The sequence below is a fragment of the Carassius gibelio genome, chromosome A3 (genome assembly GCF_023724105.1).
Source record: "Carassius gibelio isolate Cgi1373 ecotype wild population from Czech Republic chromosome A3, carGib1.2-hapl.c, whole genome shotgun sequence".
NCBI lineage: Eukaryota > Metazoa > Chordata > Actinopteri > Cypriniformes > Cyprinidae > Carassius > Carassius gibelio.
This window is the reverse complement of record NC_068373.1, coordinates 30171870-30199798: the sequence shown is the minus strand read 5'-3', so window position 1 is coordinate 30199798 and position 27929 is coordinate 30171870. Positions and strand designations below refer to the sequence as shown.

The window sequence follows — 27929 nt, the reverse complement described above, 5'->3', positions numbered from 1 at the left end:
GCCCTGGGGCTCGGAGGAGCTGGAGCTGGATGCAGGTCCACACCTGTCGATCTCAGAGCTGCTGAAAGATACGTCTGAGCTCATTAAACACACACCAGTCTCCTGAAGAACACGTGCAGACGGATCACTGCCACAACACTACCATCACAATCACTGCTACTCATCAATAACACTGAGAACGCTACGCTAGTTATGACACTGATAGATAGATACACACACACACACACACACCATTTACAGTCTGATTTCAGCCGGATTTGCTCAGGGACTAACACACTTTGCACATGATAGAAATCACTGTAATGCATGACATGTCACATATAATTGCAACCAAATGGCAAATTGGACGTTTAAAGACTGAAATAGTGTTTTCTTGGAAGACATGCTCCAGTAATCTTTGTTGCATTAACAACATTGAACATTTAGAAATAAATAAGGGCTTTTTTAAATCGCTTTTATTGCAAAATGTCCTCATTTTTGACATTCTGATAAAATAATGGGAGGTGAGAAGTCGTAATTACATCATCTGAGCGTTCAAGTTACATTTGGTCAATTCACATAGCTACTGTTAACTTCACTGTCCCATCATAAGTGTATAACACAGCTAGTTTATTATAAATTAAAAAGATAGCAGTGTTATCCATTGTGACATAATTACAGTCAAACTACAGACGTCGGCCATGTTTTCTCACTGACTCGCCCCCAAACATGGAAGCTGTGGGCTCAAAGAAAGTGTCTCCACCCACGCTGAGCTTACGTTGGAGCGTGGTTGTGTAAACTGATCTCTGTGGCATGACCAGGACTGTGCTCAGGACCAACGCTAGCAGAAACACTAGCATTCCCCAAACATGTGCTGGATTAACACACCAGAGCAACCCAAACACCACGCAGAATAACACCAGCATGAGCTTTTAATGGGTCACAGCGTCCTAGACACACACACACACACACACACACACACTCGCTCGCAGAAAACCAGGTCACACACACACACACACACACACACTGGCCAGGTGTCTACTGCAGACATCTAAGACAGTGAAAATGGTTATAGTACGTTCACACCAGCAGTATTTGATCATTAGCACACTGATGATAACTATATGAACACGCAGACACAAGTATAATGATGATGATCGAGACTGTAGCACACACTCATATCGGTGTGAATCTGAGCGGTCACGAGGATCAGACGCAGACTTGGGTGCGATTTCAAACCACCACAAATCACTATCAAATCAGTCCACAGCTGACGTCATCACGCGAGACGACTAACGACTGACATCCTGATCGCTTTCCTCTAAAAGAGTCAATAACAGGGGTCTAACGGTTCACGATGTTCTTCAACAAAATTAGATTTAAGACAAATTATAAATTAAATGTGTCCTTTTATTGTCGCTTGGACAAAATGCAGCACATTTCTAGGGGAGATACTTATTAGTAATATACTTATATAGCTTGTTTGTTTGTTGGTTTCGATTGCTTCTGTTGTCCTCGTTTGTAAGCAGCTTTGGATAAAAGTGTCTGCTAAAGGACAGAATTTAAACAAAACTAAACCGAAATTTAAAACAAGTCCCAAATCAAATTTAAAAAAAAGTAACACAGATAAAATAAATCTCTTCATATAAACAAACTAAGGCTTTGTCTGTGCTCTTTCCATTAATAAACATGAGATGCAACCATTGTATTTTAATCATGATTCACACAAAGATGCTGCATACATGCAACATGAGCAGTTTATGATCTAAGCTTTTCGAATTTGGAGCAAAAAATAATTGTTTTGACTTCAGTTTTGTGAAACTATAAACAAATAATATCGGTATGAAACGGAAACAGCAGACGAATTGAACGAGACGCAGATTCACACTCTGCCAGCAGGTGGCGCTTACAGCGTTTCCTTGGTTACCGCTGTAAACAAAGCAGCGCTGCACTTATGAACTTTAATGTGCATTATACAGAGGCAAGATGAGAGAAAATACCATCTCAACTCTTCTAAAGACAGTAAGTTCCCTTCAGTCATTCATCAATATAAACTCCTGCATCCGAAAACTCCTCCAGTTGACTTTGCAAGGCAGCGTTTTTGCACGAAGGCATCTTGTGAAACTGATTTCGGACAAGCTTCTGAGGCGGCGTAACAGTTTAACGGTCTACTACAAAATAGAACGGGCTTTGGTGATAAAACGAATAGTCAATTACTATAATACTGGTTTCTCGCTAGAGATGACATAAAAAGCACGAAGAGTTAAATATACACGTACACACACACTGACCACCAAACGCCACTTTCAGACGCCATCTTTATGTTTTAGACCTTCGCACAGGATTGTGGGATATCAAAGACAGCGAATGATACATCTCTGCAGCCTTCAATCGATCAGAAGAAGGTACCTCCGGAGACAGGAAGTGAAGCTGAATCTGGACTCGGACGTGCTTTGATGTCTTCCTGCCTCCGAAGGAAAAGTGTTATGCAGTTATTAAGCGGGCACGGATGCGCGAGCCCGGATACAGAACTTTGAGAGCGCGCACGTGCTCCGCTTAACCAACTTGCAAGAACTCCCTGAAAGCGTTTACCTCCGTCCACGTTAAGTTTTCTACTCAGATAAGATCTCGCGAGTTCAGGTTAATCCGCACAGTGACATCATGCTCAGCACAGTACTCCGTGCTCTAACGTTTCTCCGCGCAAATAACGTTCTTCTGTGCCATCACTGCACTTCCGCGTACCGCGGTGCTCCTGCAACTCACCGCTCGCGCGTCCTGGCCGACCTTGACGCGCGTCACAGCTTATCAGTTCCTCGCTACAACGATGAAGCGTTGCGATCTGACGCACAGAAGTTTGAAAGAGCAGCGAGATCAATCAGATCGGGTCCCCCCCAGCAGCGCTTCCTGCTTTACCTGCTGATCAGATGCAGACGCTCTCAGACTCAGTGTAGATCCGGATCCGTGTCGCTGCGATGCAAACTTCCCTTTTCAATCCGCAGAAACTGCGCACAAGTTCGCTCCCCTCGCCTCGTTCTCTTTTCTATTTTTTCTCTCCTCTCTTCCTCTTCTTCCACTCGGTAGTTGAACTCCGTCCTGCTGTAATGGTTCGGGGCGCGGTCCCGAGAGGGCGGGTTCTGTTCTACGCAGCTCCGCCCATCGCCCCGCCCCTCCGCCAATCACAGCCCGCTTGCTCTACATTCCCGAGCGCCTCGGCCAATCACGAGCGATGTGTGGGCGTGTCCGAGCGGCAAAGTACGCGTCACAGGGTGCACTTGAAATAGTGGCCCGTATGTGTGTTTAATGTCTGAGGTATGTGCGCAACTTTGGGATTTTGTGACCATATAAGTCGCCGGACCGTGTTTACACACACACACACACACACACACACACACACAGAAGAATGTCTGGAATCAGGAAATTTCTTAACAAACACTTTATTTTAATAAATAACGAGTGCCAGTGTTGACATACATTCCACAATATGACAATTTTATTTGATTATTTCCATTCAAATATTTATGAGTCCATAATTTATTTTACTACTTTAAAAGTTTATTTTAGTATAATCACGGATCTTGTGCATCCATCTATTGGTCTGTCTAGCAATATATCTGTGTCTCTATCTATCTATCTATCTATCTATCTGTCTGTCTGTCTGTCTATCTATCTATCTATCTATCTATCTATCTATCATTATTTATTGCATGTGCATAGAATAATTTTATTAATGAAATACACTCTAATGCTTACATTTTATAAGTGTTATTGTTAAATTAAATTCTGGATAATCAAACTATAACTGCTTTCTGTTCAAACTGACATTCATTCAAAACATCCCAAACATGAAAAATCAAGATAAAAGCACGCAAACACGCAAAACCCGAACGATATCTGCACATCTTACTGCAGAAGTACAGAAATAAATGGTCACATTATTTATTTTGCATTACTTTTCAATTCAATTCAAATGGAATATTAATAGATGGATTCTTACTCATTTTAGAATAGTTCTGGATTAAAGAAACAGTTAAATATTCCCCACTTATGCGATAAAAATGTGCAGTACCCTTATATTAATTTGTTATCCCTCCAGTACATCCTTGCATCTTACTCAATCCTGTTCTATTATAATTTATTGCACAACTGTTTATACACTTAATTATTTGCAAAGGCTTTAGTTTTTTTTGTCTGTGTATTGTTGTCTCCGTCTACTGGAAGCTTATGTCACTAAAACAAACTCATTGTATGCACAAGCATACTTGGCACTAAAGCTCTTTCTGATTCTGATCCTGAAGATATAATACGTGTAAATGTGAACGTGTGCTGTTTTCGGGCACCGATCAAACACGAGTGATCGCCTGCAGGAGGCTGGAGCGTCTCCAGCTGCACACGACTGGAGTATCTGAGGAATGCGGAATTAGGATCCAGGGAAAACGAAGGAAAGACCTGCCAGGAGTGTTTTATCAGCATGTAAGGAATGTTTGTGGGAGTCTGCAGTGGCCTGAACTCACGCGGCGATCAAAACACAGCTCTCGGGCCTTTCACTCAGCGCTGATTGGACACTACAGGACTCTCAGACGCAGGGTCAAAGGTCACTGACGGAGCGATGCCAGATGCAGTGAGACACACAGAGAGAGAGAGATGACCAAATAAGGCCACTTCTGACCTCTCTCTATCACCCTCTCTCTCTCTCTCTCTCTCTCTCTCTCGCACCCTCTCTCTCTCTATCACCCTCTCTCTCTCTCTCTCTCTCTCTCAGTCTCTTTCTCTCTCTCCCGGAGGTTTGACCCGCTTCACTCCTGCAGTGTGTGTGTGTGTGTGTGTGTGTGTGTGTGTGTGTCGCCCGGTCTGGGTGTGTCCCAGCTCTGGGTGTGTGTTCCTGTATTATGGCACACACACACACAGTGTTTCTCTGTGAATGCATGCGCTGCAGAGACCTCACCTTTCATTACTGTGTGTTTGAGAACTTATTCTAGGTTTAATCCCCCTTGAATGTGTTCTCCTTACCGTGACCCATGCGTGATTCTTTCTCATGACTGATATTCTGACGCTCGTGTTTGAGTGTGTTTGTCCTGAAACGGCTGCACACAGAGCCTTGGATTAATTAAAGGCCCCAGCGTGGACACAGGAGCAGGAGAAGGCCGACGCATCTCACAGGAAGTGAGAAGACGTGTGTTGACTCACTCCCTTCGGGAATGTTCTCCACCAGTTCCCTTTTCTTGTGAAATCTGCCCTCCTCACACTAGAAATACCCTCTGTTACACATCACAGGCTGTCATGAGAAGAAAAACCGTGGCTGAGCGAGTATCGGGTTCAGAGTCTGTTTAAATGACAAATAAAGCTTCTGCAAATATTGATATTTACTCTAAACGATTAGAGGTATTTTGTGTTCAGACACCCACACTTAGTCACATAGCTATTCACTTTTACATAACCATATTATATATATATATATATTTATATATATATATATATATATATATATATATATATATATATATATATATAAAATATGGTTATGTAAAGTTAATTATAATTACCACAGACCAAACCCTACATAAAATTGTATTTATTTGTAGATTTGTATGGATGTTTTGTCATCAAATTACATGTAAGAAGGTCATTCATTTTACACTGATTTGCACAAAATGGAAAAAGAAAATGGTAATATATATATATTTTTAGTAACAACAAAACAAAAAAATAAACATGTTTTATGAATGCAGGGATAATGTTTTCGTAGGCACTTCTGCTTTCATTGTCCTGAGGTCAACAGCAGTGTTTCCACTTTTCTGAATGGGTTTTTGGTTAAATGCCTGAAATAATGTTTGTGGTTAACACTAGCTCCAGATATTTTTACTCTCACCAGATAAAGCTCTTATTTTCCTTGAAAAAAGTGCCAACACGTGTCTATAAATGGGACTACAGAGGTGGTCATTAAAGGTCCTCGCACAAAACAGTAAACTCATCTAGTGTTGGGAGTTACTTTTAATAGCAATGCACTGCATTAATCCATAAATAAAAAGGTAATTAATTGTGTTACTTTTTATGGAAAGCAATGCTTTGCATTACTTTTCAGCTGGGCTGGGCTTGCTTATTTGTTTGATTTTTTTTTCTCAATAAGAAAAACCCGAAATTATATATGTGTCGACAGTAAAGGCCCTTTCACTCCAAAAGTGAACTGTCAGTCAATAAATGGTACAACAAAAGTACTTATTTGAGTAAAAACAAAAAACATGCTAACACCCAGGTTGGCCTACAAAAACTGCATTTTAGAAATCTGACTGGCTGTTGTTTATTGATGCTTTCTCACTAGTGTGCACACTTTAAGACTAGTCAGGCAGATTTGAAACTACAAGTGTACTACAAGAGCACACATCAAAGACCAGCTCGAGGCGGTTAGCTTCAAACATCTGGGGACAAACGTCTTTCACTAGCTAAAGCTAAATAAACACACAAACCCTTATCATTAGCATCTGAGGTGTAGCCTAGCGAGAACAACGCAAATGAGCACTTTTTTGCTTTAAAGTCAAAGAGCCTGAGAAAAAGTAATTATTAAACACGAGCAAGAGAAAAGTGACGGAGTGTGAAAGAAACGAGAGCGCAGGAATTCTGCAGCGGCGCTTGATCAGGGTCTCGCGTTTTTTACCTTATATGGTCACAGACGAGAGAGAGAGAGAGAGACAGAGAGAGGGAGACTGAGAGAGAGGGAGAGAGACTGAGAGAGAGAGAGAGACTGAGAGAGAGAGAGAGAGAGAGAGGGAGGAGGTGTGGTCTATTGTTTGAAAGCGGAAGAGGTGTTCAGTTTCTCTTCCGTCATTCTTTCACCTTCTGCTGGGTTGTTTTGACGCAGCTCTCAGTAACTCAACAATGCGTCTTTCAGCAGCACATTCAGCACCAGTCACTGCAGTACACTTCCCCAGTCATTCAGACTCAATACAGCCTACAGTGCTTTCTACTGGGATAAAAACCTCAGGTTAGGAAGAAGGGGTTTTAATCCAATGCTGAAAAAACAATACTAAATAAACAGCTCAAACCAGCCTAAGCTGGTGGGCTGGTCAGCAGCTGGTTTTAGACCGGTTTTCAGGGTGGGAGACCAGTTGAAACCAGCTGTTTTTTTTTTTTTTGCAGGGATACTTAAAGGGGTCATGATGCACTTTCATTTTTTCCTTTCCTTGGTGCATAAAGAAGATCTGTAAAGACTTAAGTCTCGAACCTTAATAAATATTCTTTATCAAAGATAAGTCTTGTCCACGTCCCCCCAAAACTTTTCGTTTACACATGCCCCCACATGTCTACATCACTGTGTGGGAAGATTTGCATAACACTGCCCAAACGTTCACGCAAAGAAAGAATGCGTTACTTTTGTTCTCGCTGGCGCCATGTTGTGAACAGGGGCGCTGGACTGGGGGTAAAACAGACAAACGCTCGTCTGTAATTATTTTATTATTTTTGTCTCGTCTGATGTCTGGATCATGAACGAATCTTTCTATTTAACTGGATCTTTTGAGTAAACCGGTCAAACCAGTTCACCAAATCGAACGATCAGTTACTCCTAACAGTATTGACTGAACGGCTAAAGGAGATCTGATTATGTTGTGCATGAGCAGAGCAGCTGGACTGAGTCTTGTCTTGCTGGGAGACAGCTTCACAGTATGGTCACACGCTTGAGGCATTCGGCCAATCACAACGCACTGGACAGCTGACCAATCAGAGCACACCTCGCTTTTCAGAGCAATGAGCTTTGTAAAAATCGACATGTTTCAGAAATCAAGGCATAGAGAAGAAACAATAATGTACATTATTATGGAAAATAATGTGTATTTTGAACATTAAACCACAGACACATTTCATTATAATCAAAATAATCTTCTTTTTAGCATCATCATGATCCCTTTAACTTTGTCACCCCAATGTCAAAGAATAAATACAATAAATTATGTTTAGCTTTTTGTGTGTTAAAACGTAACCATTAGATGCTATATTATTTGTTATTTTAGCTATTTCTTATTTCCATTAAGTTTCGCTAGACATACTTTATATACAAAAAAGAAAATAAAAATCTTAAGTTAAAATGAAATGGCAAATTAAACCCAGATTTAAAATGTAAATATAGAAGTCAACAGTTATATGAGAGATACTGAAATACCACTTACTCTTTCAAGGGGAAGCGCTTCTGGCTGATGACGTCATGTGCGGTCAGATCATGGCGGGCTGTGATTGGTGGCTGGAGTTCTGCTGGATGACATCACGTGGCTAGAGGACCGCAGCGCAGTGAGGGAGACGGACGCGATGACGTCATCGCAGAGAGCGCAACACAAGTCACTTTCGAGAGCTTTCACTCACAGAAATTTCTCAAGAAAATACCTATTCTTTTGTTAGGTACATTTAATCAAATCGCTGAGAATAATTAATAAAAATAAAAAAGTATGAAGTATGATCTTTGATGTAACATGACTGATACCTGTTTTGCTTTGTTTTTTTCTCCTCTTCCTTTTGTTCTTTCCTTTTGGGTTTACGTGAGAATTATACATTATGCAAAATGTATTGTACTTGCGTAATCTGTTTGCACTATTATTATGTAAATATTTGTACATGCATATTCATAATAATAATTAAGAGCCCTATAACATCAGCCACTTGTAAAACATCTGCTGTAATTATAGCTGCACATGTTGCTTGAGGTTAACATGTTGCTTTTTATTTTTGTTGACAGTTTATAACTCATTTCACAGGTTTTGCAGTTTAGCTTCATCATCTGCTGAACTGCATCACTGCACTGAAATATGAAGATCTTTTTGGTGGCTGAACACGACCTGTTTGAGACACGCAGACAGACGGCTCGTGAATGAGTCGGTCATTAAGTTACTAATGGTTTAGTTTAAGAGAGCCTCGGGCTGTACTAAAACCAGATCCACGTCTCCAGAGAGACAAGAGAGAGAGAAGACACATCTGATCAAACACACTCGAGAGCGCCACACTCTGGACGAGCCTACAGGACGTTTACAGTAAAAACAATAGTTGTGAAATATTACAATTTCATATTATAATTGTTTCCTGTGCATAGTAAATGTAATTTATTCCTGTGATCAATGCTGTATTTTCAGCATCATTACTCCAGTCCTCCGTGATCTTCAGAAATCATTCTGATATACTGATTTACTGCAGTTTTCTATTCATAATTTTGTTTTTATTATTAGTTCAAATTGGAATATTTTTTTTATGTCTATAATTTTTATTATTATTTTTTACAAAATTTTTAATTTTTCTTTTAATTAAACTAGATGGATTTTCCTGGCAATTCGTCGAAATAAAATTAAACATGCTGCTGCTTGATATTATTGTGGAAACTATGATTCATATTATTTTTCAGGATCCTTTGATGAACAAAAGGTTCCAAAGAACAACATTTATTTGAAGCAGAAAAATTGTGTTGCACAATAAATATCTTTACTGTCTTTTTTGACACATTTAATGCATCACTAGTAAATAAACATAGTCTTTATGGACCCCCAAATTTGTTTTTAAACCAGGAATACCAGAATATGAAACACCAGACAAAAGCTGCCAGTTAAATACAGCACAGTTACTTCATTCATAATTTCATCTGACTAGTTGTTTATATTACAATTTATATAAGTTACAGTCTAAACAAACGCATCATCAATCCCATGCATCCAGCACCAAATTCACAGTCAGATCCAAAACGAGAGATAAAGCATGCACACTTTCTGCAAAGCAAAGTACAGCCTCTACACGACGCCAAACATCTTTACCGTGGTAAAACACGATGCACTGCCACAGATTCTCTAAAAACACATCAGCTGAATCCGCCCGTTTCTAATGAACGTGATCCACTGCAGAAGCACAGAGGACTACACTCACACTCTGGGAAGTCTATATACAACACACAGGGGCGGATCTACCGGGATGGCCTAAAAGAAAGCCTTGCCACCCCTGCTGCCACCCTAGTTGGCAGCAACGAATTAAAGGTTTTGGCCAATTTGAAAATTTACGAGAGCGAATCTTTCGTGATTCGTGATCCTGCTCCGAACTCCCAAACTGATTCAAATGATTTGCGATCCCCAAACTGACTCAAATGATTCGCGAAGCCGCTATGAACTCCCGAACTGACTCAAAAGATTCGCGAACCCGCTCTGAACTCTCGAATTGATTCAAATGATTCGCGATCCCGCTCCGAACTCCCGAACTGACTCAAATGATTCGCGAACCCGCTACGAACTCCCGAACTGACACAAATGATTAGCGAATCCGCTCTGAACTCTCGAATTATTCAAATGATTCGCGATCCCGTTTCGAACTTTCGAATTGATTCAAATGATTCGCGATCCCGCTCTGATCTCTCGAATTGATTCAAATGATTCGCGATCCCGCTCTGAACTCTCGAATTGATTCAAATGATTCGCGATCCCGCTCCGAACTCCCGAACTGATTCAAATGATTCGCGAACCCGCGCTGAACTTTCGAATTGATTCAAATGATTCGCGAACCCGCTCTGAACTCTCGAATTGATTCAAATGATTCGCGATCCCGCTCTGAACTCTCGAATTGATTCAAATGATTCGCGATCCCGCTCCGAACTCCCGAACTGATTCAAATGATTCGCGATCCCGCTCTGATCTCTCGAATTGATTCAAATGATTCGCGAACCCGCTCCGAACTCCCGAATTGATTCAAATGATTCGCGATCCCGCTCCGAACTCCCGAATTGATTCAAATGATTTGTGATCCCCAAACTGACTCAAATGATTCGCGATCCCGCTCCGAGCTCCTGAACTGATTCAAATTATTTGCGATCCCCAAACTGACTCAAAGTAATATGTTTATTGTTGTTTTTGTTATAAAAACAGTCCTAAGCCATCAATAGCCTTTAAAATGACTTAAATGTATTATATAAAAAAACAGGACGATCAAATCCTTGTTTAGGCTACTGACCAAACATTTAATTCAGATATTCACTAAATCTTTCATTTTTGGCCATCTATTTGCTATAGATGACACAGCATTTATAATTTCTTCAACAAAAAAAAAAAAAATACAAAAAAATGTGCATATCACAACCCTTACAAAAATAAACCATGGTTTTATCATAGTAAAACTGCTTAGTTTCCTTCTGCATGATTTCGGAATGCTTGAGACTATCAAATAAATTAGAGTCATAATAAAGTTATAGTTAATTAAAAAAACACAGAAACTCTGGTTACAACCCACCAAAATAAAAGTTTGGTCTAACTCAACGAATTTTTGTAAGAAATTGCACAGTAAAATATACTTTAAAAAAGATATACTAAAACATTATTTTGAAAGTATAAGTTTTAATTTAAACTTGCCAAAACAATAACACCATAATTTTCAAAAACAATTTCTAAAAGTACATTTGTATTTGTGCCTATAATGTTTATTTATTTATTATTATTGTCAGCTAATAAAACCTATGCTTCAGGACCATATTCATATAACATCTAAGGCTAAATGTAGCTCTTGACTGGTTGAGTTAGATGATGATTAACACTAAACACTAGAAAATCAGAGTCTCTCCAGCTGGAAATGTCATTGGCTGTTAAAGTCTTGTTTCTTATAATAACATTGACATATTGATAACACTGAACCTTTTATAATGCTCTTAATTACATGTCGATGCATACTGTATGTATTAGTGAGTGTGAGGGGCTTATGGGGTATCGTCACTTATTCCTTATATGAACTGTTTCAAATGCAAGACATTGATTGCATGAGATTAAGTTTGTAAATGATAGCCTGTGTCCTTTTGTACTGTGCACATATATTTATCATCAAACTGTGATAACTGTGACTAAATTCAGTATATATACGTCTGCCATATGTTGCCACCCCTCAAAAATACCTGCCCCCTTCTCGCCACCCCATCAATATTTTTCTAGATCCGCCCCTGACAACACACCTGCTACTTTAAAGACATCTTTAATATGACGTGGTGCAACCATCCTGTGCACATATTAATATGTCGTTTTAAAAAAAGTTTTTTAATTGCATATTGAGTCTTATATAACAAATACTACTCATTGACAAGTATAGGTGTTTTTGGTTGGAAGTGCGCCCTCTCGTGACCATCGTGCGCTCCTACACCCAAATGTTCAGTTAAATAATTAATCAACGTATTTTGAAGTTAAATATTTATATAAGATAATTTTAGTACTGATCGATCATCCGACTGATTGAAATAATGTTAGGATAAAACTAAAAATCAAAAGATTTGACAACATGTTGCAGTAATTTAAACACTTTCTGCGTCATGATGTAATAATAACACATCATCATAATGCATAAGACTTAATTATGACTGGCGCATCCAGTTAAAATAGTTTTGAAATGTATGAGCTCTTAAAGTATCATTTCTAAAAAATAAATAAATTAATAAATTAGTTAAAAAAATGTGAAAAAAGGCATTTCATATTGATCATATTTCTCTTTGTGAGAAAGAGACAGCTGTGGGTTGCATGTCTCTTCAATATTTTAACATATTCACTCATAAAATACCTCAGATTTCTATTTTCCATTTTTATGTGGGGGGGGGGGATCTAAAATCTTGTCTAGGGCACCAACAGAGCATGGGCCGGTGTAGTTACGGAAACATACTACAATTCTTGCGTAGTTGCCGTGTTACCATCATAGACAGTAAAAGAAAGGTTACCATCATAGACTGTAAAAAAATATGGTTACCATACGTACGACCAGAACCTTTTACTGTCTATGGTCAGAACCAGAGCCATATAGAGAGAGAGTTGCGACAACGGAAGTTCGAAATGTTTGGTTGTCACGTGATTCGTGTAGACTTCAAATAGTTCCAGGAAGTGCATTGGCGGCCATTCAAACTGATAGAGTAGAGTGACAGAACTGCGATTTCTGGTAATAAGGAGTCAATAAATGCATTTATTTTATATGTTTATACAACACACTGACATATGTATGTAGCATGAGTATGTAGTTACAGCGATGTTGTTTTTAAAATATCAAATCGGGTAATATTTGAGGATTAGTGTTCAATTACCGTTATTTTAAAAACGTATTTCAAAAACGCTAACGTTAAGTTTTATAAACACGGGTTGCTGTTGCCTTTTTACGTTACATATTGTCCATTTTTTCACTGATCTAATGTTAACTCATGTCATATTGATGACTTTCAGGTAGTAGAGACAGGCTGGTGACAGGTGATTTTCAGCTCGCACTGCACTATGGGTCAATTAACTGTTACCAGCAGTAATTAGCATGTTAAATAAATGTAAAATGAAGCTTACTGTTTATAATTCTTACAATTACATATAGTAATATAATTATGTATTATAAATAATATACCTGTTATATCTAGTATAATTCTTACAATACTTATTCATGTACACAATATATTCAGGTTTAAAACAACTTAAGCATGCTCGTATATAAACATGTACACTGCCATTCAAAAGTAATGATGCTGAAAATTCAGGTTGGCATCACAGGAGTATATTCCATTTTAAAATAGAAAAGTTATTTTAAATTGTAATTATACAATTAAGTATTTACAGCAATTCATGAATACATTTCTAATAAATTTAATAGCATGACAAGCATTTTGTATGTGTCCTTTCTTTAATGTTGTCCTTGCATAGTCTCCACCATGGTTTACTGTGCTGCATGGGGTTGCTCCACTCAGTCAGAGAAAGGTGTGCGAATGTATATCTTCCCCGCTGACATAGAGAGGAGCAAATAATGGTTGGCTCAAGTCAGCAGGAGCAATCTAAATACAAATAAAAATTACAACAACAAAAAATTGTTAGGTAATTATACTTACATTTATTTGCACTTTTTTTTACATTGACAATGTTTTACTAGAAATAAGGAACAAGCAAAGCCTTGCAAAACCCAGGGAGCTGAGACTCATGGTGAGACATTGCAGGGAGTCATCAGTGTTACCTATAACTGTGCATTTAACCACCATGTGATATGTACTGTATGTGGGTAGACAAAAAAAAAAGGTGTGTGTGGAAACTAAACTGAAGTCAGTATGCAGACAAATTGCAGCAATGCAATTTGTCATGACCAAAAAATTCAAGAGTAGGCTGAGACCAGATGCTATTCCCACAATCTTTGTACACCGTCCTGTGGTCAAAAATAGGAGGGCCCTGCTCCACGATGCACCCCTAGACCTGTGAACATACAAGAAATGGCTGCTGATTACAGCTATGTTATTTCAGGTGATTCATATATAATAAGTACAAACTCGTACTAGTTGAAGTAAAGTGATGTGATATTTTCAATATTTAAAATTAGCAAAACCATGTATTCTACCTCTATCAGTTTCAAAGGTTGAGGAAAAAAGAACGAGGACACTCAGAGAAGGGAAAGTGAGAGTGAAGAAAAAGGACATGGCTAGAGAGGAGAGACAGGGACAGGTGACACTGCCCAGTCAACCAGCAGCAAGTCAGTCAGCAGCCAGTCAGCATTCCAGTGAACCATCAGCCAGTTACCTGGGTCTATTAAAAAAATTTAAGAGACAAGAAAAAAAAATAAAGATCAAGCAATGCAAAGGCAGCACTAAGAAAAATAATGAAAATTCAGCTATCAAAAAAAAAAGGTCCCCTCAGCTCTCCTGACCTGCATCCTCACTGATGCTCCATCCCAGAACAGTGCAGTGGCACCACTAATCCTCCACCCACCAGAACCCACAGAATGTTACAGTATGTTACTTTTATACACTAACAAGTCTAAGTATATAATACAGTATTATTATATAATATAGACAGGTAATAGTAAATGAATCACAATGACTAAAAACACTCCACCCATGTTTTTGCAAACTCAATTCACTCTAAATGTATATCAATAGGGCGCATTTTATTATTAAGTAATTTAATACGCGTAATAAGGAACAAACTTTATAACCTAATTTTTACCACTTCCACTCACCGCTGTCACACGTTATATTGAACTAACGTAATAGGCTATGTAACGTTAGCTAACTTTCCCCACCCTGCAAAAAAATATGTTTATACTCCTTTTTTTCTAATTGCAAACACGATGGATGAAACTGAATTATGAGAACAGATTTTACAATTATTAGGGTGTTCGTTACTAACTTTATGCAGCTCCAATCCTAGCCTAATCTGTTAGTTATCTGATAACAAACCTTAAATCTACTCATTTAATCAGTGATTATCTACTAGAAGGTTTTAATTTGCAATTTATTGTTATTAAGATGTACTGATAATATTCAATCTTATTATTTAAACGTCTTACCTGTTAAAAGTGCGTCGCAAACGGTTTGTTCTGCTGCATCTTCTACGGCGCGGCATCGGTTTGCCGCTACTTCCGGGAACTATTGAGAGGCTCCACGAGCCGCCATTGTATGGTGTAAGATCACTTTCAAAAAGATGTATGCACAACTTTAAGCATTCATATTCGTATTTTTAAACATTTGTGCGTAAATTAACTTAGTCACGCAAAATTACGTTTTCATACACGTGAGTCAATAAAATTACATTTGTGTTTTTATGTGAGTGTGACTCTAGAAGCTATGACTGTAAACATTCACGAGTACAACTCTGATTTCTACGACTACGAATTCTTCACTATGAACACAAATTCAAGTTTGTGGGTACGAGTAAAGAACAGTTGAAATGACGTCACTGCCGTCCCAGGGCAGGTAATCGAACCTCGATTCCATCTAACGCGCATGCGTCAAAGGTGAAAGATGGCTAACAACAGACCTGAGGCTGCCAACCTAGGCTCAGCATCACAGGTAAAATAAATAACGTGTTTATTCAACATTTTTTATACGATTTTACTATTTTGATAGCACTTTATAATGATATACATTTCTGCAACTCATAGACGTTATTGCTTTTGCTTGCAACCTATTTACTCGCTGTTAACTAGTGCTAGACGACGTTAGCGTTGATGAAGTGCTCTGTGTTAAAGTAACGTTATAGTTAGTGATGTTAGAACTAAACTGCTCTGTTATCATATGTTTAGCAATGTCGACCAAATCAGTAATGAACAGACGAAGTAATTGCTTTAGCTTGCAAAATAATTATAACGTTAACTTAGTTACGCCTATTAGTTTGCAAACATACTTCAGTTGTAATGTTTTGAATGTCTATTTAGCCTAACGTTACATAATGTTGAATTGGTACGGCTAAGGTAACGGTACCATGTATTGCATCTAATATGTATTTTGGCATTTACAGGGACCACTGGCTACTCAGTTACTGCAGCGTCTGGAATCAAGGATCACTGACACGTTAAGTCAACCATACTTTAATTTGGACTACTTCCAGTACGTTGTAAATCAGGAAGCCTTTATTCTGACATCTGCATCTAGCATTTTAAACCTCCCAGCTGAAATTGTGGAGTGTCTTTTATCCCTTCAAAGAATGATCCACGCAGCTCTTTCCCAAGAGAGTCCTTGTGTTTTTATTAGAGAAGGAGGACGCGGCCGACCAAAATTTTGTTTTTCTGAGGAGCTGCTGTCCCGGCTCATTGACATGCCCTTACCAGTGTCTTGTATCGCCAACCTGCTGGGTGTCAGCCAAAGTACAATTTTCCGGCGTATGCATGAACTCAGGTTGTCCACAAGACTTACATACAGCAGTTTATCTGACAGTGAACTGGATGATGCTGTCATCTCCATAAAAACCAGGATCCCAAACGCAGGATACAGAATGGTTAAAGGTTGTCTCCAATCAAATGGACATAGAGTTCAGTGGAATCGCATCAAGGAGTCCATGCACAGAGTTGACGCTCCAGGAATTTTGGAAAGAATGACACAGCTGGGTTGCATCGTCAGGAGGACATACTTCGTACAGCGGCCTTTGTCATTAGTGCACGTGGACACTAACCATAAGCTCATAAGGTAAGATATTCATTTATTTATGTACTTTATTATGGGTGTTGAGTTAATGCAGCTCATTGTCATCTCATCCTTTTAATTTCAAGGTACAACATCGTCATATTTGGAGCAATAGATGGTTACTCAAGAAAGGTGCATCACTTTTTTTTTTTTTTTACTGCTTTTATTATAGTGCTTTATTCTTCCTGTATATGTTTGTGTTCATGTATTCACTGCTGATAGACTGCATATGGGTCCGTCCGTATTATTATTATTTTTTTTTTCATTTTTGAATCCAAAACGTATAATGACAAAACCAAATTCAAATAACTGTCTGATTTTGGTTTTTGCAAATTCATTTTTTCGTTTCTCCATTGAATTAAGACATTAAGAAAAACAAGACAGTTGGGTCAGATGAAAAGTAAAAATGTCAAAATAAAGGACAACAGTAGTTGATTACATGCAGTTTAATATTGTGCATTTATCCATGTGCACAGCAAAAGTCACGTTTAATGAGCAAATTTTTGGTGCATTACATTTGGTAATATACTTTAACCTAAGTCATTATTGTGTGTGCAGTAGGCAATGTGAGTATATTTAAACGTTTGCAGATTCACTATATGAAACTCTGTTGTCTGTATAGATACTGTATCTGGAACCAGCAACAAATAACTGCTCAAACACTGCCCTTTCATTTTTCCTCAAGGCAGTGGAAAACTTTGGCTGGCCTTCCAGGTAAATAGTGATATCTTGTGCTACTGTTTCTATGCTCTTGTTGATCATTTCAGTAATGTTCAATGGAATATTCTGTTGTGATAAATGATAATTATAACTGAGCATTTCCCCTATTCATTTTACAGGGTCAGGGGAGATGAAGGCGTTGAAAATGTCGCAATTGCTGAAACCATGTTCAGTGTTAAAGGCACCGGAAGAGGGAGCTTCATCGCTGGGCGAAGCGTACACAACCAAAGGTTAAAATGATAATTTACATAATCTACAGTATATTCATAGTGAGAATGTTAAATCATTGTTGTAAAGTATTTTAAGTAAGACTATGTGAATGATTACTTTTGAGTTGAATAAGGCCTGTTATTTCTTATTTAGGATTGAACGCCTATGGCGAGATGTCTGGACCTCTGTCACTCATCTGTACTATGAAGTTCTTCACAGTCTAGAAGAAGATGGCCTATTGGATTTGTCAGATGCTGTCCATCTGTTTTGTGCCCATTATGTGTTCCTTCCGCGTCTGGCAGAGACCCTTCACACATTCACAGAAGGCTGGGACAACCATCCCTTACGATCTGAAGGTGGACTCACCCCTAACCAACTCTGGGTTATGGGTCACATGCAGAACCCTTGTGACGCAGATGAAGATTTGCAGGTTTGTTGAAGCTATCTCTCAAAGTGCAGTAACAAAATGCAGTTCAAATGTTTTCAACCTGAAAGTGTCGATTTAGACTTATATAAAAAGCTGAAATTTAAAGTTTTTGAATGGTGTCAATAACTCTTGAAGAAAGTTATTGAATAATAATATAGAAGTATGTAAGAGTAGTGTGTTGCTTCACTTAAGCACACAATTAGACAGTCAACTGAGCTTAATTTTGATTTTCATTTCCTTTAGTCACTGCACTAGGCCTTTGTACGTCAATGTGTGCTTGGCAGTGTTTTCAAATATTTCTAAATGTTGTTTCATACAAAATAACATTATTTTCAGAACACGGAGCTGTTTGGAACTGACTGGGAGATGTTTGATGGTGTGCCTGAAGAACCTTATGGAGTTGAAGTCCCAGAAATTGAGTGCCCGCTGACTCCAGCTAGTATGGAAACTGTACAGTCCATGATCGATCCCTCTGCATCGTCAGAATCATTTGGCAGAGACATTTATATATCAATGGTTCAGTGCATTGAAAGTCTATGTGTGACACAAAGAAACACCTAAGATATAAGCAGTCCTTACAAAAGATTTAATGGAATGAAGTTGAACATTTGCAAACAGACTGCCAGTTACAAAAGGCTTGCTGTGATATTACTTCATTTTATCAAGGGAGTAACAGTGAGGTAAAAAACTAACTCCTCATTCATTTTGGTTTTAAAGTGAACCATTAATAACAGCAAAACAATGGTTTTGTAACAATGAATAAAGTTATTCACAGAAACAAGAAAATGGCAAAGAAAATGGCAATAAAACCAAACAATTCAATGCCTATTTTGACTTATGCAGTTACTTGTTACACCCTGTCAAAAGTTTGCCCATGGCATATTGCTAATGTCATAATGTTTTTGAATTCACTGAATGTTTTCAGGTGTGCTGAGGGAAATGTGACTGTACGACTGCAGGCGCTGACAATAGGAAAACAAACAGTGTGCTGTGTGTCACAGTCATGGTGGAATTTCACATTTATGACAAAGTCCTTCTTTTCACTAGGCAGAAGGGGCTTGTGTCCCTGTCCGGTGAGCCACTGCATGATTCGTCCAACAGTCAAACTTTCTGGAGCAATACTGTTGTTGCTTGGGCCATCTTGTTCTTAAAAAAAAAAAGAGATTAAATGTAAGTCTGGATAACTAAAGGAAGGCAGCATCTTTTTAATAGTTTTTCAACTTAATACAATTAGTTAATACAATCCCTCAATTAAATCAGATTAACATGTTAAGCATAGCCCCTTTTTGGGTTGGGAGCAGGGGGTGTTAAAAGCCCTGGCTGTCTGTAAAATTTCATGAAGCAGTGTTATTCTAGAGGTCATAATATTAAATTTCACATCAAGATTCTGCAAAAGATATATTAAGGCTTGTGAATTTATTGGAGTATGTAAATTCGTAGCTAGCCATTTCCACTGTGCTGTATAAAAATTACTGCAGGACAGCAGAAGAAAAGCTTACTACTTCTATATTATTCAATATTGGCTAAAACACACCAGAATCCTCAATTTCCTGAAGGTAGTCCTGGAAAAAGTTCATGATATTTGTTTCCATGCGGTGTTTGGCAGAACCAATCTCACTGAAGACAGGGCGGCTGTTCTCCAAAATGAAGACTGCATCTACCTTTAAGAAGAAAATACATTTCAGTCTGCATTCAACATAGTAATTCTTGCAGAAAAAATAAATGCTTAATTAAAAGCAACCAGAAACCCATGTCGAGCTACTAGGACGTGTTGTTACAATCCCTATGAAGAATCTGCACTTTTTTTGGAACAAATCCCCACATCCTTGAGGAGCCTGGTTGTTAAAATGACTACAAACTCTCCACATCCAACCTCAGCAGGAAGCATCCAAGTATGCCAGCCGTACAGTTCTGCCTCGGCTGCTAGTTCTGTGTACTTCTGGCTTTTCCATTCATATGCTTCCCCAACGGCAACCTCCCATGGTACTGTAAGCCCCAATATGTACAGGGACTTCTCTAAGTTGACCACAAAATCAGGTCTGGCCTAAGAGTGTCTGAGACAAGAATGTACCTTATCATCTTCCCCTGTAACAAACAGTGGTTGGCAAAGGTCTTGATGGGTATTCATGATCTTTGGTAGTTCATAGAGCTGCAGGCCTTTTCTGAGCTGGTCGAGCATCGGGATGAGTCTCATGGTGGAGTGAAGTATAACAGCTCTAATAGACAATATAAAAGTGTTTCATCAGGAGATTCTACTTTTGTGGTAAAACTGTTTACTGTAGGAAAAAATATATAATTGTTAAATTATAATTTGGTGACATTTAAAAGTGGTTTCACAACATAGCTTTGCAAGAAAAAAATCCAAATCAAGTCACAAATTGTTGTACAATACTCCCTTGCCATAATGAAAACCAAAAATGTTAATATACCTTATTATGCTGTCCCTTTTATCCACAGACACGATTCCAGTGTATCCGCAGGTCACAATGTCACCAATCAGGTCGCTGATGTTGTCATCATTGGCGGTGTTTATCTGAAAGTCGATTGGTGTTAAGTGAAAGTTGTTCTCATTGCATAATTGTGCTCTACGGTCAAACAAACAACTCATTAGATTTGTGCAATCCATGTCATAATGAAGTTAATACTATTATTGACTGATAAAATTGGACTTACCTTTACAATTAGCTGTGACAGTTCCAAATCTGTGACATCACTGGCAGACACTTGAATGCTGTCAGAGTCACCAGAGCAGAGATAACTGAAGCACCATTCACGCAGGAAGTTAGGGCAAGGTCCGCCTTGTGCCAGACTAGCTGCCATGACTTCTCCTGCAGTCCTAATAAATGGAATAATTAAACAATTGCATATAAACTAAAGTAGTACTGCAATTAATACGCTTAAAGACAACATGCAAAAAGAACTTAATTACACACCTGAAGTAATTACAGTCCAAACTGTTAAGGCAGTAAACGGGATTCTTCCCTTTCTTATCTGGACCTTCAACAAAGAGTCTTTTTTCTATTTCTACCAGCATTTCTGGAAAACAACAAATACATGAAATACAAAAGGTCTCTTCAAATGTTCATTTTTTCATCCAATCAGCATTTGAGCCCATTGCACCACCAAAGGCCCCCTGTTGACATATATGTGTCTGATTTAACAAATATGGACATACACCTGTACCTGTGAGGAATTCTTTGGTAAGGGCACCATTATCAATGCCTGCCTCGGCAAAGAATGTGACCTTAAGTCTACATTTGGGTGAGGTCTTCTTCTGCCGTTGCCACTGTTGCATGCCTCTGTTGTAGAGATCAGTTCGCGACACACAGATGGAAAATGTGTTTGTCTCATCAACTTGAGAACCGATCCAGTTCAAGATATCCTCAGAACTGAAAAAAATAAATAAAAACAGACATTGAACATTTGAATCACAACTAAATCTATGAGTGGTTTTATGATTTCATAGGTGGTTGCTACTGTCTCTCAGGGTGGCCGTTAGGCCTGGTACAATACTCGCACATCCTCCTATACTGGTGAAGTTCTCAGGAGTGAGGTGAGGCTTCAATGCAAGTCCAAACGGGTAAAATATCACAAACATACCATGTTTCTGGATTACTAGATTTCTCTATGACCACACATAACATCACTTTTCAACAGGAAAAAGCTAATTGATACTGCAGTATCTCTTTAAAGGTTTATTGTTCAGATAACATCATTCACCACCATAATTCCCTAATATACAATTTTACCTTTGAAAGGTACTGATTGGATCACTTGACTCATGGCCATCATCATCTGAAGTTCTGCACACAAAGTAAACAGATTGTCCTGAATTAACAATAAACAATTACATTTAAAATGTAAAAATTTGGCAGGAACTCTCCTTACATCTAATTTATTGTCAAATCAACATTCAACATAAAAAAGTAGCACTGAAACCAACATTACCGTAATCCGCAACTGGCTGCATGGAACTCAATGATTTCAGGATGAAATGCATTTCCGCACACAGGACACTCAGCTGTCTAACAAATGAATTTACAATGCATGTGAATAAAGCATCACACTACTCCTGAAATATAAGAAAACATATCGAAGCTAAAGAAACTTAAACAACACTTGTAGAGCCTAAATTTATAGCACCAGCAAAGTGACATGTATAACACCATGACCTGCAATTGGTGCAAAGAAAATACCTTGGAAAAGACCAATTACAAGTTACAATGCTGTTTTTACATATATTTGTGAGTGCTGATAAATGGCATTTGTAAATTAAACTTAAAAATAACAGCAAAAAGTATCTTACCTTGCTTTTCTCATAGCAAAGGGCAGCTGAGCATTCATCTTCATCTTCTTCCTTGCAGCTTTCCTGGGGATGAAACACAATAACAACACTTTTCAGCGCAGTACACAATAAAAACATGTAATTTTTCAATCCAATAAATCCTGAAATAATGCCTAAAAGACCAAGCTTTAACATACTTCTTCAGCAGAATCGCACAAATCTACAAGTTGTTTTTTGCATTCCTTTATGTGTCCTGGAAGAATCTGAAGCGGAACCATTTTCTTGCAGGTTGTACACTGAGCTTTGGGCATCTTCTCAAATTCCTTTGCTTCTGGTGGTAAAGGAATTGTATCCAGTTCTTCTTGTAAAGGAGCAATGTACATTGTGTATTTTCCATTCCCGCTCACTGCTTTTAGCTGCTGGCCGGTATATCCATTTAAATCTGGAGGAATAACAGCCAATCTCCGCTGCCCACCCCCACCTAAAATTGAACAGTTGTAGATACTAAATATAGCCAATCTGGATATACAGCAATTACTCATCTAGGGAGTACATTGAAACACAATTTGAAACCATGGACATTAATACAGTGTATATGCCTACATACCTGTGGACTTGTGCAGCAACCAGCCTCCACAGATATTTGCCAGTCTTGGATATGTGCTCAAAAGCAAATCTGAAAACTAAAATGACAGAAGCAGGATTAAAACTGTATTAAAATGATTTTTATTTGGTCATACTAATATTTATTACATCAAGCATTAATATGAATTGTAAGATGGGTGTTTTTAATCTTTAGATATTACTTTAGGCAAGGAAGTTAATTAAAGATTACATACCTCTAAATGTGTGATGTTTTCATTAAGGGTTAATGAACGTTTTCCAAGGCCAGCCAGTACAAGCTGCAGTTCCTCTTCTCCATTTGGTGTTTTTTCACGTTGCTTTTCAAGAAGAAAAAAGTTCACCAAAAAGCTCTTCCCAGGTTGTGTTGGTGTATATGGTGCAAAACGCTTTTTGCCTCTTGCCTCCTTTCGGAAAAATCCAGGAAAAGACCTAAACATATAAGATGGCAAACTATTATTCTCATATGTTATCATCCATCAACACAGAACAACCTAACTTAAAATATATCTACATTCTCAATGACTGATTATGTTATGTATATTTTGCTTACATTAGAATCGGGGCCTAGTTTGTCTAAAAGTACCTACACTGGGTGTGCAATTACAAAATGAATGCAGACAAACGACCCATGTATCCTACCGAGCCATTTCTTGTTTCACAGACTGTCCAGAGTCATTGCGCTGAGGCCTCACTGTCGGCACTGACTGTGCTCCCTGTCCAACAGCAGCTTCTCCTGTACTGCCCTGACTGACTGGCATGACATTTGCCAGTGCACTGTTTCTCAACAGCAACACCAGGTTTTGAGCTGTGCTTAAGATGTCTGTTAATTGGCCCTGAGTAATAAGAAAGACAATAACTAAATGCCAAATGTTGTAGCCATAGGTATTTTTTAGTATTACACAGAACACCTGCAAAACACATTAATCATAGTAGGGCTTGTCAACGCCCGGGTCTTGGTCCACATTTAGACCAAAAAGCAAGCTCGTCCGAACCCGTGCAGTCCATACCTCCTGCGGCTGGTCTCAAGCAACTGACTGTCTGGCTAATAGAATGCATGAATGTACTGATGACCTTGAATGACTGGTTTTGAACAAATGTTGCATTGCTTATCAATAAGTTAATTAAACGTTATTTTATTACCCTCAATCGTTCAGGTACTCTGGTCGTGAATAAAAAGCAGATACTGAATCACGGAGTCAAAAGTTTGTATTAGCACATTATGCTCATTGACATTCCAATGACTTGCTGGTTGACGTTAACTCATATATCTGGCTCAGTTGTCATTACTGATTTGGTCGACATTGCTAAACATATGATAACAGAGCAGTTTAGTTCTAACATCACTAACTATAACGTTACTTTAACACAGAGCACTTCATCAACGCTAACGTCGTCTAGCACTAGTTAACAGCGAGTAAATAGGTTGCAAGCAAAAGCAATAACGTCTATGAGTTGCAGAAATGTATATCATTATAAAGTGCTATCAAAATAGTAAAATCGTATAAAAAATGTTGAATAAACACGTTATTTATTTTACCTGTGATGCTGAGCCTAGGTTGGCAGCCTCAGGTCTGTTGTTAGCCATCTTTCACCTTTGACGCATGCGCGTTAGATGGAATCGAGGTTCGATTACCTGCCCTGGGACGGCAGTGACGTCATTTCAACTGTTCTTTACTCGTACCCACAAACTTGAATTTGTGTTCATAGTGAAGAATTCGTAGTCGTAGAAATCAGAGTTGTACTCGTGAATGTTTACAGTCATAGCTTCTAGAGTCACACTCACATAAAAACACAAATGTAATTTTATTGACTCACGTGTATGAAAACGTAATTTTGCGTGACTAAGTTAATTTACGCACAAATGTTTAAAAATACGAATATGAATGCTTAAAGTTGTGCATACATCTTTTTGAAAGTGATCTTACACCATACCATTGCTGTAAAAAAAAGCGTTCCATTGGAGTCAATGGAGTTGTCGCAACTCTCACTCTATATGGCTCTGGTCAGAACTAGCGTTCGCAAGAAGCGCGACTGGATGTACGGCAAGTCAAATGGTTCAAAATACCTTCCTAAATCCTAAACTTGAAAATAGGTTTAAGACTAAATTCATCCTTGCTGTTAACATAAACAGTTTATGTCTCACAGCAATAGTGAAAAGGAAAATATTTAGTAGCCTTTTTAACCATTTATCAGTGTCCATACCTCACTTTATTATGAGAAAACGTGTCAGTGTAGAGGAGTTATCACTTACATTACTTTGCTTACCATCAACTTGGAAACTGGAGGGACATCTGCAAATGAAACATTTCTGCTCTTTTATATATATATATATTACTAAGACATTTTTATATTTATATTTCCAATATAATATTTTAATTGTAAACATTCACTCGCTATATATGTACTATTAAAGATATTAACACAATTATTACTATAATTAAACTATTATTTCCTTTCATAATAGTAATACGTTTACTTTAAAATATATATATTTTAAAACTACAACATATTTTTGTGGCGCTACTAAATATTACGCACTACTAATCTGTTTTAATAGCGCATAGTCTCTATAGGATCACGTGTTTATACCATAGACTGTATAAAAACAGGTTTATACTCGTGTTTTGACAGCGGTTGTGTGTAAATCTGTGAGGTTTTTATCCTCCACGTGACCTGCAGTTTCTGATGCGTTACTCGTATGTTTATGTTCATTCTGGGGCATGTATGAACACATGTACACAGCGGATTTCTAAAGCTTCGGTGTTGTTTCATATGTTTATGATAGTTATGAGACACAGAATACACTACCGTGAGCTCTGGAGTCCTTCACTTTTCCTCCAACGAGCAGCAGCAGCTGGTGCGACACAGCGACACGCCGCGACACGGAGACAAACTGCAACTACAACTGCACTTCTACCTGTAGAGTGGGTCTGCTGAATACAATAAAATAAAATAAACCATGATATAATAAAATAAAATAAATTTACAATAAAAAATAAAATAAAATAAAACATGATAAAGTTAAATAAACCATAATAAAATAAAATGAAATAAAATATGATAAATTAAAATAAAATATAAGAAAATAAAATAAAACCTGGTAAAGTTAAATAAAATAAAGTTAAATAAACCATGATAAATTAAAATAAAATTAAATATGATAAAGTAAAATAAAATAAATGTAAAATAAACATAAAATAAAATATGATGATTTAAAATAAAATATGATGATTTAAAATAAAATAAATTAAAATATGCTAAAGTAAAATAAAATGAAATGAAATAAAATAAAATCACTAATCTGTTTCCTAATGGTATAAAATAATAAGGAAATAAACAAAAAAATAAAATAATTATAAAATAAACAGAACAATATTGAAAATAACCAAATAAAGTAAAATCGTAATAAAAATAAAATTAAGTAAACATCACAAAAATCAGTGACTGTTTTTTATCAATTGCCTGTTTGTCCTCTACTCTGTTTGCTGATAAAGAAAAATGTAAATTAATTTAAAATAATATAATATACTAATATTTTAGTAAGTAATAAAATGCAAATCTTGGGGTCAGTCACTGTGTGAGATCATGTGGATGTCAGACAGGAATCATGAAGGATTTTGAGTGTGTCGGTCAGAGCTTCTGTCCTGCATCTGCTTCATAATTGATGGACAGACAGATATAAAAAAAGAGGCATGATTCAGAAGTGCATCACATGAAAGAGAGAGAGAGAGAGAGACAGACTGAGAGAAAGAGACTGAAAGAGAGAGATGCTGATTGGTCTCTCCGGACTCCATGGCAACAGATACTGAGTGTGTCTGATGAGAGATGAAGCGTCAGACTGTAAGTGTCTCTTCATGTTGATCTGTGAGTAAATCTGACCTCTTCATCATCAGGTAGATGTTTGTTTCTCATTCACTCTCTCTTCCTCTAAACTGAGCATCCTAACAGTTTCTCTCTTCATCTCTTTCTCATACAGTATCTTGATGTGTCTCTCTGTTTAGTGTTTCCATCTGCTTTATTCTTGACATCATTGATGATGTTGCTTCAAAAATAATTCGACTTTACTGAAATCACACACTAAGACCATGTTTACTTTAAGTTAAACCATGGATTTCCAAATTCATATGGCATTGTTTCTACAGTATAGTTGCTTTAGATTAGATTAGATTAAATTAGATTTAACTTTATTGTCATTATGCAGAGTACAAGTACAGAGCTAATGAAATGCAGTTAGCATCTTACCAGAAGTGCAAGAATATAGTGTTTTTTATACATAAGTGTAGAGTAAGTAAAGCTATGATATACAGAATGTACAGTGGAGTTGCTATATACAATATTGAGCAGAGTATATACAGAATATAAATATGACAGCAATGTAGGTGTATATATACATTATGAATAGCAGGAACGTGAGAACAGTGATAATAAATACAGTTGGATGAGTGTGCAAAAGTATTGCAAAAGTATTACTAACAGTAGTGAAATGATATTTTACTGTGCTTGTACAGTAACAACTTTAGACAGTTTATAGTGTAATAGCTTTAACCATGTGCAGTCTGTGCAAAATATGAGTAGTGCAATACATGTATGTAAAGTACTGTGACCAGTGCAGTAAAAGAGCAGATGCAGGTTAGATTGGTGGTGTGGCGTTCAGGAGTGTCACAGCCTCAGGAAAGAAGCTCTTCCTGAGTCTACTAGTTCGAGAGCGTAGGCTCCTGTAACACCTGCCGGATGGAAGGAGGGTGAAGAGTCCTTGGTTAGGGTGAGAGGCATCCTTGATGAGGTTTCTTGCCCTGCCC

General features: G+C 37.8%; 3 protein-coding genes and 1 long non-coding RNA gene across 8 annotated transcripts in view; 1 reads left to right on the top strand and 3 right to left on the bottom strand.

The window, feature by feature from the left end:
* LOC127942115 (myosin-9-like) overlaps positions 1–3115 on the bottom strand; it is a 43464-nt gene extending 40349 nt beyond the window's left edge. For 2 of the 4 annotated variants that reach the window (XM_052537699.1, XM_052537714.1), the window contains exon 1: positions 2893–3115. The gene's annotated coding sequence lies outside the window, so the exon portion shown is untranslated. Of the gene's footprint in view, positions 1–2742 lie in introns of all 4 variants that reach the window. The other 2 variants (XM_052537724.1, XM_052537706.1) reach the window with 2 other exon arrangements.
* Positions 3116–12879: 9764 nt separating this feature from the next.
* On the bottom strand, positions 12880–15399 carry LOC127942321 (uncharacterized). Its single transcript, XR_008149286.1, has 3 exons — positions 15253–15399; positions 14305–14489; positions 12880–14162 (listed from the first exon to the last, which is right to left on the bottom strand). It is a non-coding gene; the product is annotated as an uncharacterized LOC127942321 (long non-coding RNA).
* A 78-nt stretch (positions 15400–15477) lies between these two features.
* On the top strand, positions 15478–19049 carry LOC127942176 (uncharacterized). Of its 2 annotated transcripts, none has more exons than XM_052537823.1 (7): positions 15478–15754; positions 16203–16867; positions 16951–16996; positions 17550–17578; positions 17704–17814; positions 17948–18224; positions 18558–19049. In XM_052537823.1, exons 1-7 carry the CDS (start codon positions 15707–15709, stop codon positions 18780–18782), a joined length of 1401 nt encoding a protein of 466 aa, XP_052393783.1. In that variant the 5' UTR covers positions 15478–15706; the 3' UTR covers positions 18783–19049. The 2 variants fall into 2 exon arrangements, with proteins under 2 accessions (XP_052393783.1, XP_052393774.1); XM_052537814.1 differs by having other exon boundaries at positions 15488–15754; positions 17487–17578.
* LOC127942138 (uncharacterized) lies at positions 18787–25347 on the bottom strand. The gene is made up of 15 exons (XM_052537748.1): positions 24668–25347; positions 23770–23963; positions 23346–23559; positions 23114–23189; positions 22704–22987; positions 22528–22590; positions 22170–22246; positions 21971–22024; positions 21405–21610; positions 21155–21257; positions 20895–21057; positions 20651–20754; positions 20293–20437; positions 19756–19882; positions 18787–19367 (listed from the first exon to the last, which is right to left on the bottom strand). The coding sequence occupies exons 1-15, from the start codon at positions 24713–24715 to the stop codon at positions 19072–19074; spliced, it is 2154 nt and encodes a 717-aa protein (XP_052393708.1). The 5' UTR covers positions 24716–25347; the 3' UTR covers positions 18787–19071.
* Between the last annotated feature and the right edge of the window lie 2582 nt (positions 25348–27929).